The sequence below is a fragment of the Epinephelus moara genome, chromosome 20, assembly GCF_006386435.1.
Source record: "Epinephelus moara isolate mb chromosome 20, YSFRI_EMoa_1.0, whole genome shotgun sequence".
Taxonomy (NCBI): Eukaryota; Metazoa; Chordata; class Actinopteri; order Perciformes; family Serranidae; genus Epinephelus; species Epinephelus moara.
Window position 1 is genome coordinate 34,278,057 of NC_065525.1, and position 12,681 is coordinate 34,290,737.

General features: G+C 40.0%; 1 protein-coding gene and 1 long non-coding RNA gene across 2 annotated transcripts in view; one reads left to right on the plus strand and one right to left on the minus strand.

The window, feature by feature from the left end:
* sv2 (synaptic vesicle glycoprotein 2) overlaps nucleotides 1–12,335 on the minus strand; it is a 14,204-nt gene extending 1,869 nt beyond the window's left edge. Inside the window, exons 1-12 of the mRNA XM_050072687.1 lie at nucleotides 12,196–12,335; nucleotides 8,377–8,475; nucleotides 7,236–7,397; nucleotides 6,281–6,443; nucleotides 5,779–5,900; nucleotides 4,524–4,687; nucleotides 4,359–4,439; nucleotides 4,060–4,158; nucleotides 2,772–2,860; nucleotides 2,086–2,213; nucleotides 648–743; nucleotides 370–529 (exon numbers count right to left, since the gene is read on the minus strand). Coding sequence (XP_049928644.1) covers nucleotides 370–529; nucleotides 648–743; nucleotides 2,086–2,213; nucleotides 2,772–2,860; nucleotides 4,060–4,158; nucleotides 4,359–4,439; nucleotides 4,524–4,687; nucleotides 5,779–5,900; nucleotides 6,281–6,443; nucleotides 7,236–7,397; nucleotides 8,377–8,475; nucleotides 12,196–12,289 — 1,457 coding nt within the window. The 5' untranslated portion in view covers nucleotides 12,290–12,335. The remainder of the gene's footprint in view (nucleotides 1–369; nucleotides 530–647; nucleotides 744–2,085; nucleotides 2,214–2,771; nucleotides 2,861–4,059; nucleotides 4,159–4,358; nucleotides 4,440–4,523; nucleotides 4,688–5,778; nucleotides 5,901–6,280; nucleotides 6,444–7,235; nucleotides 7,398–8,376; nucleotides 8,476–12,195) is intronic.
* Nucleotides 2,725–4,440, plus strand: LOC126407627 (uncharacterized). The gene is made up of 2 exons (XR_007571808.1): nucleotides 2,725–2,862; nucleotides 4,392–4,440. It is a non-coding gene; the product is annotated as an uncharacterized LOC126407627 (long non-coding RNA).
* Nucleotides 12,336–12,681: the final 346 nt, after the last annotated feature.

Consider the following 12,681-nt stretch of genomic DNA (forward strand, 5'->3'; position numbering starts at 1 on the left):
GTCTTGTGTGGCGATCAGCAGTGATGTGGTGGTTCACTTTTACACTGTGATCTGTAGCCTATAGTTCGGCTTTAGCTTCTAACTATCTTTGTCTTTTTAACCTGTTGTTGTTGCTGAGTCAGTTTGACATCCTGGATATATCCTTCAAACACAGACTGTAGACCCCTCTGTCTGCTTCTCTCTGGAATCACTCTTTCATTGTTCCAAAAATATGATAACATTTCTTCAGGGAGTGCAGTTAGTTACAAACAAACCTATCTAAGTAATTAAGGATCCAAAATTGACAAAGAAATCTAAACGGCCATGTTTGAGCCACTTTTATGGATTCTAGCTAAACATACATTGAGCTTTAAGAAAAGACAAACTGACCGTAGCTGCGTTGGGTAGAGCTCTGTTCCAATCACGTCCAAGGCGTTCCAGGCGATCACTGACACGCCGCTGAAGACGCAAGACAGGATCAGACTCTGGACTTTGGTTTGGACCACATAAATGAGGAAGACGCTGAGACTGGACACCATCAGGCTGAAGGCTGGAGGCGCAACAAAGAAGAGATTTTCATTCAAAGACTCAAAGACGAGCACTGGCTGGTGATGTGGACAGACTCCTCTTGGCTTTATGAAAAAAGACCTCAGCTTAAACAGACTCACACAGCAGAGCTTTTCCTCCAGTGCTGTCCATCATAAGAATGGTGAAGATGTTTCCTGGTAGGTTTGCTGCGGCAATGATGAAGCCCTCCATGTACACTGTGAGGGACAGAAACAGGAAGGTAATGAAGAAACATCCATAACTTGTTGTTTTTTTATTACCAGCTCATCTTGTGGGGGAAAAATCGATACAGCGTAGTATGGCGACATTTTGCGTGGCAATATTATATCGATACAGGGACACCAAGTATCAGTCTTGTATTATATACATCACTAATTTCTGCAAATACGCATTTTAACACAACTATTGGTACTAGAATAATAAATCAAGCTTTTTCAGTCCACTAGATGGCGCTGATGCTTTTTTTCCTGGTGGGGTCTTCAGAGGTCTCAGTCAGCGGCATTTAGCAGGAAGTTCATCAAAACAAGGACGGAGGCACCGGAGAAAGAAGAGTTATTGGTCATATTGCTTTGGTTTTAAGCAACGGATTGTATACTGTACCAACACCAGATTCTGTGCTGTTAAATGATGAAATATTGTTGTGTCTTCATTGGCGTTCAAATCAAATGTCTGGATTTATTTTGGATTTTTTAACACGGATGAAAAGGAGGACTTGGATATGACACATGCGATTTACGTTACCTCTGAAGCGGTCATTAAGTCAAATTATGTGTCCATTTGTCTATTACCCTGTAAGTTAGTCATATTCTTTTCAACCTCCTAGAGTCCTCAGATCAAGAGAATCAAAAGGGTTTTTTATAAAAATGAATCCAAGTTGTGAGTATTGTTTTAACAGGATAAAGTGGTGTTGTGTTGGTATGATGGGTGTTGTATTTTCCATCTTTGCTGAGCAACAGTTTTGTGTGAAACAAATCAAAAGCCTGTCCCAAATATAGGCCTGTTGATTTCAGTGATTTAACTAATAATAGCCCGGGCTACTAACTGAAGTTTTACAGACACAACACATTCAAATCTAGAGGCAGTTTAGAGTCTCAAATTCAGAGAGGAAACAATAAACTGAAAAGTTCAAGGAGCACATCTTTGGGGTTGAGTCTGATCTGGTGCTTTCTGTCTTCAGATGCAACGTACCAAAGTATTTGGTCTTACAAAAGAATAACAACATTTACAGAGACAAAAAAATGAAGTGACCTGCATCCACCAGTTTAAAAATACCCTGAGCACCTTTTGTCTTGGTTCATTTTTGTCTCCTCTGTGTAGCCATCTTTTACTCTGGTGGTGACATTATAGTTTGTTTCAGTCTCATTATACTTTAAATGTGTTTAGTTTTATTGTACAGAGGAAATACGTATGTGTTAATGATCCTTTATTCTAACCTCTTTCTCAAACATATTTATGTTTGACTGTTATAAATTTGTGCTTCATGTTCTGCTCTGTGTGTTTGCTGACTGCAGTAATATCTTTATGTTCCTAGAAACACACCTGCTGTCTTCACTGGGTAGCAGGTTTGGTCGTGGAGAGGAGACGTCACGGACCCGTTGGCACAGGGAGAACCGCCGTCCTCAATTCTCTTAAAGAGCTCCGGGAACCACATCCACAGACCGTAGTACCTACACACACACACACACACACACACACACACACACACACATTTAAAGAGATTTAAGTGTTTAAATTAAGTTACAGTGCAGCTTCAGTTGTTAAGTTTTTAAATGTAAAACTTCACTGAGACTACAGGTCAATATAAAGCATCACAGACACGGTGAAGTTGAAGTCGTTTTCTAACAGTTTTTCAGACATGATTTCTGTTTGTTGGAGATATATATTTGCAGCTGTTATCTCTCGCTGCCGTTTAAAGCTGCAGAGCTCAGGAAGTGATAGCCAGGCAGGAGAGGGGGCTGGACTGGGTGAACAGGAAGTATCTATGACATCAGAGTTGGGCTAGGCAATGATATCGATATCAGTATATGAGACTTGATGTCGTCTTAGATTTTGTATAGTAATATCGTAAGTGTCGTCTTCTCCTGGTTTTAAAGGCTTTATTACATTAAGTGATGTAAAGCCCTGAGCTTTTACACCATTGCAACAACAGAAGCATAAAGGAGAGCTCCAGTTTCACCTCTGACACTCCTGAGTCTGTATTTAGACGTACAGAAGGGATTTCTTACCCGAAGGAGATGCAGTAGAAGATGATGAGCAGAGAAATGCTCCTGCATTTGAGCGATTCACGAAACATCTGCTTAATAGGCACCAAGGCCTGTAAGTCAAACCAGAGAAATTAATTAAATGACAATGACAAATATCAGTAATCAAGGAATAACATAATAATATAGCAGTATGAGTAACAACTGTGTGTTTGACAGGGTGGATTACTGAACAGGCAAAATGGACAACTGCCCACAGGGTCCTCTAAAGTCTTGCCTCTCAAATTTGACGATTTGCCACTTTCAGTTCTCTGAATATTTTGTTGGAAGAATACAGGACATATTTTATTATTTACTGACATTTTGCAGAAAAAAACTATTAATTATTAAAGTAAATAATGAGAAGATTAATTGACAATGCTGTTAAAAGTGAGCTGAAGCCCTACAAATGTGGTCAGGCAGTACTACAGCAAGTTTCACCCTGAGGACCCACAGCTGGTTAATCTAGCTGCGCTACTTCAAGTCCTACACGCACACACCAATAGTCCACTATTCCAAATATGACAAGATTCCTTATTTGACACAGCTACTGTAAACAACATACTCAGTTAAAATATTCTGACTTAGGCCTTTTTCAGATTTAGACCTCTGGGATATGCTGGTATTATTCAGGTTTTAGCAGCATTCTTTGGACATGTATTGCGCATTTGGAAGATGTGTCTCAGCTGTGGTTTTTACCGCAGTTTGCGACACACCGCTTCTTGTCTGGTCACGGTCAGCTCTGTTGTTACACAAACCAACTCACCAAGCCTTTGTAAAGCTGAGGTAGAGATGCATACCCAAAAGACAAGCCTACATTTGTGGTCGGAAGCAGAAGCACATCTACTTTTAAACATTATAAACATTCAAATATGAGCAGATTTTTGGGTTTGTGCAAATATCGTCGACTTTTTCAAGAAGGTGGTTGTAGGAGGCTGTATTTGCACTGTGCAACAAGTCAGCCGACGGTGGAAAACTTTGAAAATATCCTATAATGATGCATAGAAGCAAAATGGCGCAAGCAGCTGTGACTGTTTAACTTTTCTGTATTTTGACGTAAAAAACATGTCAGAGCACATTATTCAGAATATGCTCAGCTGCATGCAAATGAGAATACTAGTGGAATATTAATTTTCATTAGCCATGTAAACAGCTGGCATCTCACCACAATGTATTCAGCTGAATTAAAAAAATGTGCTTTGACAAATTTCTGCAGCTGTCCTCTAAATATCATCTCTGTGGATGTGGAGTTCTTCTCTGTTAGTGACATTACCTTTTTCAAAATACTGGCGAGTCTCCCTCCACGTGAACTACGACCTCTGGTCTCCTCCACTTCCCCTTTTTGCTTTGAGCTGGTGCACAAACCAAATTCCTTCAAAAGAGTTTGAAATTAGTCGTCACACTCACAGTAGATCATTACACTGTAGAATGAGGGAAGGAAGTGGCAAAGAGAACTTGCACAAACCACAAACAAATAATGAAACTTTCATTAGAAACATAACTTCCCTTCGATTTCACCTTTTGCTCTGTTTCTTTGGCTCGTACTTTGTCATTTCAATCTCTGTCTCTTACCGGTAAATCCTTTCCCTTCCTCCATGTGTTCAGCTTAAACATCACTTGGAAGACGTGGATCGCCTCTGTCTCTCGGCCAGCCTGGGAAAGGCAGGACAAAAGTCTCAAAGACGGCTCAGGAGAAAACAAAAAGCAAGCTGCAAACACACTGTGGCCTTGAAATACCTCCATGAGGAACTTGGGGCTTTCAGGCATGAGCAGCTTGAAGAGAATGGCTGACGTGAGGCTGGGAACAGAGCACAGCACCACGAACAATCTCCAGCTCTGAAACTCCAGTGATCCCAGTGAAAAATGTGCCCAGGTTCTTGGAATCACCAGCCAGGCAAGACCTGCAGACAAGATAGACACTCAGTACACAAGGCTAGACGTTTTCCATGTCAGGACTCAGAACTCTTTGTTTTATTGTGATAGTGCCTGCCAAGAAGTTCATGCTTTCACTGCAAAGTCTAAATCTTTGTTTTTTAAGGATGTATTCAGGTTTTTAAAGCGAGAACAAACTGGTTAAACTTTGTATAAATGTACTCCTCTTGCCCAGAAATTGATGTTAGCGTGCCATCTTCAAGGATGTCTTAATCTCTAAATGCATCCTGAGGAGAGAGGAGGCTTGCCAGAGGAGCTACATATGAGCCAGCTTATCCTTTGTGGAAGGCTTTTATGGCACCCATGGCGTATAAAAGATGGGTGACACAGCTGCCAGGTTGTGAATTTAATCAAAAGTAAATATATAAGTTGTTACAAAGACTGTTGTGCTCATCTGACAGAGGTCATAAAATACAACGGTAGGCTATAATAACAATACAATTGACACATGACGCAGCTGTGCCACGCATCTTATTTAATTGAATTTGCTTTAAAATGTCAGCGCCGAGGCAAGTATGTCACGTTTTGTTAAACCCCCGTTGTCTTGACTCATTTCACCTTGTGTCTCTTCTTCACCTCCTCTGCCTGCATCTTAACAAAACATGGGCAGAAAACTCCAGTGGCATGTTTCAGCTTTTGGGAAAGACCAATGAAACAACACCCTCCTGTGAGAAAATGGAAAGCATGAACGTCTAGCCGTCCGATGCTCTCCATGACAAGTCACAAGTTCATCTTGGCACACTTAAACAGAGCAGAGCCATCATTGATGATATTTGTAGCATCTGTGCTTTTCTTGCTGCTGTAGGACAAATCAAAATGTCCGTCATTAAAAGGGCGACTGATTAATCAGAATCAGAATCAGATTTCAGTTTACAGACCCACAGATGTGTTAATCTAATGCATGCAGACAGATGTGGAGTCATTAATGTAACATGTAGCAAGCTATTAATGCAAGATAAAGCACACTAGATGTTAGCATGTTTGTCCTGTAACCAGTGGTAGCAGCACTTGTGTTTTTATCCTGCAACACTGACACTGTTATATTTATGTGTCTTCCCACCTGCAGCCAGGATGTTTCCTGCCATCCAGAAGGTGGCCAGAGCACTGATCATTGCACCTCTCCTCAGACGGGGCATAAACTCTGAGAAGTAGGAGAAGATAACTGGGATCGACCCGCCGACACTGCAGAGGGGAAGAAAACAGCTTTTAATCTTGAGCTGTCTGCAACTGTTTACTTATTTAGGAGGCAAATCGTTACTGTGGTTGGTCTTATGAGGACACTGCGAGTAAAGGTCACACTTTCACAATTTACCACTTCATAACTTCCAGTTTGTTTGACTCATATTTTCCATCACCTACACCTATGTTTTGCTTCATGTGGGTGTTGTAAGGAAAAAAACACAATCGTTTAAATGCAGTATGACCTCATTAAGCATGGAAACATACTTGAATGAAGTTTGTTTCCCTGCTTAATGAGGTCACACTGCACTGTGTGGCTGTCAGGTACACAACTTGGCACCCACATCAAAAAAATGTAAAACATATACAAATCACGTGCTCACCCGATGCCGCTGATGAACCGCAGCAGCAGGAAAAGCCAGAACCACGGCGCCACGCTGGCCAGACCTCCAAATAACCCGTTAATTGTCAGGGACACAATCAAGACCCTGCGACGCCCTCTCTGGTCAGCCAAGTATCCCCACATGTAGCCGCCCACCATCATTCCTAAGAAACAGGAATAAGGAAGAAAGTAAGACAAGACAACAGCATTTAGCATTAGCATTTAGCTTGAAGCGTTGCTGATACTGCCGACACTGGTATGGCTGTAGACTCTTATTTTCTTTTAGTGTTGTTTTCACAACTAGACTGAAGAGTTCAGCCTCATTCGTTTTTTATTCAAATGTTGGCAACATTTTTAAAATTCAGTGTCAGACTTTCTACACTGCAGCATCATGCTCTGTTTGTAACTGTTTTTCAATTCCCCAAACGTCATCGGGGGCTTTGGGAAACACAGGTCAACATTTCTTTTACGATTGTCTTACATTTTATAGACCAAACAACTAATTGATTCATTGAGAAAATAGTAGATGGATTAATGGCAATAAAAATAATTGCTAGTAGCAGCCCTAGTATTCACAGGTGAACTGTACCTGCTCAGGGCTGCAATAAATGATTGTTTCATTATTGATTATTTTCTTGATAAGTCTATAAAACATTAACATTTTTGGAAAAAATGCCATTCAGTTTCTCAGAGGCCACAGTGACACCTTTTAATTTGCTTATTTCATCCGACCAACACTCCAAAAACCTGTAAATATTCGTTATAAATGACAAAGAAAAGCAGCAAAATCTCTCCTTTGAGAAGCTGAAACCAGACGACATTTGGCATTTTACTAAAAATAAATAAATAACTGGAACGATCACCAATTGTCAAAAATAATTGCCGATTCATTTTTCTATCTGTCCACCACGACTCAGACAGGATAACAGATTTATTATTAAATGACTGTGATTCACCGAGGAAGATGCTGGCAGTGAGCAGGCCCATGTCTGAAGAGCTCAGCAGCAGATCACAGCGTGCTGTTGGCAGCAGAAAAGACACACACAGAATCTCCACGGCGTCACTGGCATTGGCCCAACCACACACCACCAGCAGCAGCCAGTGGAACAAACCAAAACCTGAGAGCGACAGCAGAACAGACAGTGAGTAAACAAAGAGAAAAGTGATCTGTTAAGGAATCAACGGATGTCTTTATAGGCCTAATTTGGATATATTCAACAGTAATGTCGTCTAGCTGCCCATTATGGTCAAGAGACACCTCAGTATTACATGTCAGCTTTAAAGAGATTGTGAAATCTAATGTGTTCGAAACTGAGCTTATTCCTTTCACAATAATGCATCCAGATTCTGTTTTTAATATTATGTCATGTACTCTTTTTCTACCTCACCACTGTTAGGTCAAAACGTATTCAGGGTGTCTACAGGTCCTTAAAGAGTCTTAAAATTAAATTACAATAAGGCCTTAAGTAGTCTTAAATTTGAATTTGTGAGGTCTTAACTACCACAAAACATTTAATCTCATTTCATTTATACATTTTTTAATTTCTTTTGTGAAAATGAGTGAAGTCTTTATATGTAACAGTCCACATTTTTAATGTTACAAATCTTTAAACTATAAAAGTCATTTTACGTCATACTTGCACTTACCTGTTGGCAAACTGTAGATTGACTTAACTCACTCTAATAACCATATTCCTTCATAAAAATGACCTCTGCACAAGACCACATATATACTACTTAACTGCAGTGCTTACCTGCGATTCTTGAATAAGTGAAACGTGAACTGTCTAAAAATCTGTCCTAAATTTGGTTAAAATGCGTCTTGAACGTGTGTCTGACAAAACAGCAATAATACTTGTACTTTTTAGGATTATTATTCCAGCATGTTTGCCTTTATTAGACAGGACAGATCCAGAGTGAAAGGGGGACAACATGCAGCAAAGGGCCGTGGCTTGGAATTGAGCCTGCAGCTTTGTACACAGGGCGTCCGCTCCAGTAGTTGAGCTATGGAGCGCCTCCATTTTAATGTACTTTTGATGTTTAAGAGCAACACAAAATGGCCCAAAGTAACAGGAACACCATGAAACTTTATATTACCTGCTTTCTCCACTGCTTCCTCATATGTTAATCTTCTATGTGGAGCATCACCAGCGTCACCGGTGGTGTTTGATGCACTCCTTTCGAAAATTACTTCACCTGAAGCAGCAGCAAAAACACATGCAAACAGGTCACATGAAGGATGATTTCAGATGAATAACTTCAGACCCTAATCCTCAAAGTTAGTTTAATGACAGTTGATGATTTTCAGAACACCAATTTACTATGAATTAACTGACAAACAGGAAATCTGAGGTCAGGAGGTATTCCAGTATAGGAGTGGTTTCAACATGTGCATGATACAATCAGCAACTATTTCTATAATTGATTAATCGTTTAATTCAATTCACTCAGGATTGTAGGCTATGTTGGCACTGTTTTATGTTTTTATCTAAAGCTAAAGGGGCAGTTTTTGGGGTCTGAGGACATTCAGGACTTGGCCAGGACCTCTGGAGGAGAGTCTAAATCATTGACAGACTAAAATGTGTACCTCAGAAAGTGTCATTTACTCTCCAACTGTGAATTGTGATGTTAAAAACAGAGGTAGCTGTTAGAAATCAGTTTTGAGTGGAAACAGCATGGAATCTGCTGTCAAACATGTATTGACTGGAGTTGTATTTAAGTTTGCAGTGGTGGAATTTAGATACTCTCACTTACGTGAGTATTTCCATTTTATGCTAGTTAATAGGGTACTCCTATTCCTGTTTCGGAGGCAAATATTTTACTTTTTAACTCTGACATTTATTCGACAGCTTTACTTTGAAGATTCCGACTGTTAATAAAAAAATATAAACCAACTAACAAATGATGATGTATTATTAAACTACCTACCAGTGTCTGAAGTCATTAAAATGAGCTCCACCTGTACAAGCTGCAACATTAAAGTGACAAACACATTAATGCATCGATAATTTATTATTCTGCATAATGAGTACTTTTACTTTGATACTAATAGTCCTTCTTTTTTGTACCTTTACTTGGATGATATTTTGAATGCAGGACTTTTACAGAATATTTCATTAAGATCTTAGTGTGCTGCCTCCTCCACCACTGTAGTTTACTGGAATATTATATGGGCCGTCTTTCACTCCCACACAATTTTCAAAGTTCATGACCTGCTTATTTTTCCATCATCTGCTGGTCTGTCTGTCTTACTGCTAACTCAATTATATGCCTCAAAATTGTACTTGAGTAAAGTAGTTAAGTAAATGTAATTGATTACTTCCCACTACTTAAAGTAACTAGTAAGTAATCACAAATGCAGTGGGGTAAAAAGTACAATATTTGTACAAGTCTCTACAACCTTTAAAAAACTGTGTCCTCCTTTCTCTCTGCATTGTTTCCATTCTTATGGCTTATTTCATTTTTGTTTTCTTTTGTTGTTCTTGTTCTCTGTAAAGCGTCTTTGAGTATCAAGAAAAGTGCTATATAAATCCAATGTATAATAATAATAATAATAATAAAACCAATTCATTATTATTATCCATCCATTTTCATCCACTTATGCTGGGCTGGGTTGCGGGGGCAGCAGGCCAAGCAAAGCACCCCAGACGTCCCTCTCCACAGCAACACTTTCCAGCTCCTCCTGGGGGACCCCAAGGTGTTCCCAGGCCAGATGAGATATATAATCCCTCCAGTGTGTTCTGGGTCTGCCCCGGGGCCTCCTACCAGTGGGACATTCCTGGAACACCTCTAACAGGAGGCGTCCAGGAGGATCCTGATCAGATGCCCGAACCACCTCAACTGACCCCTTTCAATGCGAAGGAGCAGCGGCTCTACTCTGTGCTCCCTCTGGATGTCTGAGCTCTTTACCCTATCTCTAAGGCTGAGCCCAGCCACCCCACGGAGGAAACTCATTTCAGCCGCTTGTATTATTATCATTATTATTATTGTTGTTATTATTATTACCTCAACATTGTACTTAGGTACAGTACTTAAGTATGTAATTACATTTCACCACTTCCTGGAGCTGACGCTTGGAGGGATCTTTTAAGGCCTGCACAATAATATCGACACGTCATCGGTATCAGCCAATATCGACTTTAAAATGAACTGAATAGGCCAACTTGCTTTTTCTTAATTTGCAAAATAAATAAATATTACATTAATTTAAATGCATCATTTTCCATGTCTCCACCTGCACGTGGGCCATCATGAAAAGAGTATGTATGCATAATATGTTAATTCCCCTACAGAAGAGACTTGACGATCACTTAAATTAGGTAGGGAAAAAAGCTAATATATCGATATCGGTATCAGATATTGGTCAAATGAGATGTTACATATCGGCAGAAAATCCATTATCATGCATCTTTATTGGGTAGAGTACAAGTACCTCGAAATTGTACTTAGGTACAGCACTTGAGTATGTACCTACTTTCTACCACTTCCTGGAGCTGACTCTAGGAAGGATATTTTTAGGGATTCTCATCAGAATTGGCCAATATGGGCTTTAAAATGAACTATCAGAGTTGGCCAACATGCTTTTTCCTAAATTGCACAATGAACGAATATCACATACATTTAAAAGCATCTGCTGGTGGGCCATCACGATAAGAGTACGCTTGCATAACATGATGTTAATTCCACAACAGAGGAGACTTTATGATCACTAAAATTAGGTTGGGGAAAAAAGTGGATATATCGATATTGGTATTAGTTATTGGTCAAATGAGTTGGCATATTGGACATCAGCAAAAACTCCAATATCATGCATTCGTGTTGGGTAGAGTACAAGTACCTCGAAGTTGTACTTAGGTACAGCACTTGAGTATGTGCTTACTTTCTACCACTTCCTGGAGCTGACTCTTAAAGGGATATTTTTAGGGATTATCATCATTATCGTCCAATATCAGTAACTATAAAAATCGGTCAACATGCTTTTTCTTAATTTGTACAATGATTGCATATTAAATACATTAAAAAGCTTTGTAATTCATGTCTCCATCTGCTGGTGGGCCATCACGATAAGAGTATGCATGCATAATATGATGTTTATTCCACTACATAAGAAACTTCTTGATCACTAAAATTAGGTAGGGAAAAAAGTAGATTTATCTATCGGTTATCGGTCAAATGAGTTGTTACATATTGCCATATTGGATATCGGCAAAAAATCCAATATCATGCATTCCTATTGGGTAAAGTACAAGTACCTCGAAATTGTTCTTAGGCACTTTCTACCACTTCCTGGGGCTGACTCTTAGAGGGATATTTTTAGGGATTCTCATTGTCGGTATCGGCCCATACAGGCTTTAAAATGAAATATCGGAATCAGCCAATGTTTCCATCTGCTGGTGGGCCATTATGAAAAGAGCATGCATGCATAATATGATGTTAATTCACCCACAGAAGAGACTTGATAGTCATTAAAATTAGTTAGGGAAAAAAAGTGGATATATCGATATCAGTATTGGTTATCGGTCAGATGAGTTGTTACATATCAGCATATTGGATGTCAGCGAAAAAAATCCAATATCATGCATTCCTATTCAGTAGAGTACCTCAAAAATACTGATTAAAGCACTTGAATATGTACTTTCGTTCCACCACTTCCTTAAGTTAACTCTTAAAGGGATATTTTGTGTATTTTTGGGAGTTAAATTGAGATATGGGATAACCTTTGTTGCATGATTACAGAAACAAATCTGCTTTGGTGCCCTTTAAACTAAAAAACAAACAAACAAAAAAACACTATATCTACAATGTCATTGCATAATATACTGAATGTGTGTTATATGTCTGTGTGTCTGGTTATTAAATTAAACCTGAGTCAAACAGCAGTTAGTGATGAAGTGATGGAGTGTCAGTGACTTTTACCTTCATCTGAGTCCAGCTCGTTTGGCTTCAGGTAGGCACTGCTTAGGAGAGGCTCTCGCGCCTCTGCGTCTCCGGTATGCACGTGACGAGTCATCCCCACCAGCAAAAAAAAAAAAAATCAGACGTCTCTATTTTGGGCACCGAACTGTGGTCAGATTAGCTTCACAAACCTGCTACCTGCCGTCCAGATCCATGTTAGTGTTGGAGCCGCTGCATTGGTCTCATGACTGCCAGGCTAACGGCGAAGCTAACCTGACAAGAAGGAGGACCAGGAAGTAAAAAGACAGCGGCGGTTGGCACGTCCTCCCCGAGCCTCCACTCACTCTCCTCTGCCTGCGGTAGCTGTCCGGTCTTCAGGCTGACTCTTACCACAACCACCACTTCAGCTTTACATGAGCACCTTTGACGTTAGCCGCTGAAGGAGATACGTCGGTGCCGCGCAGTGCAGAGCAGAGCCGGGGAGCCGTTGACGGTTGCCTCCCCTTG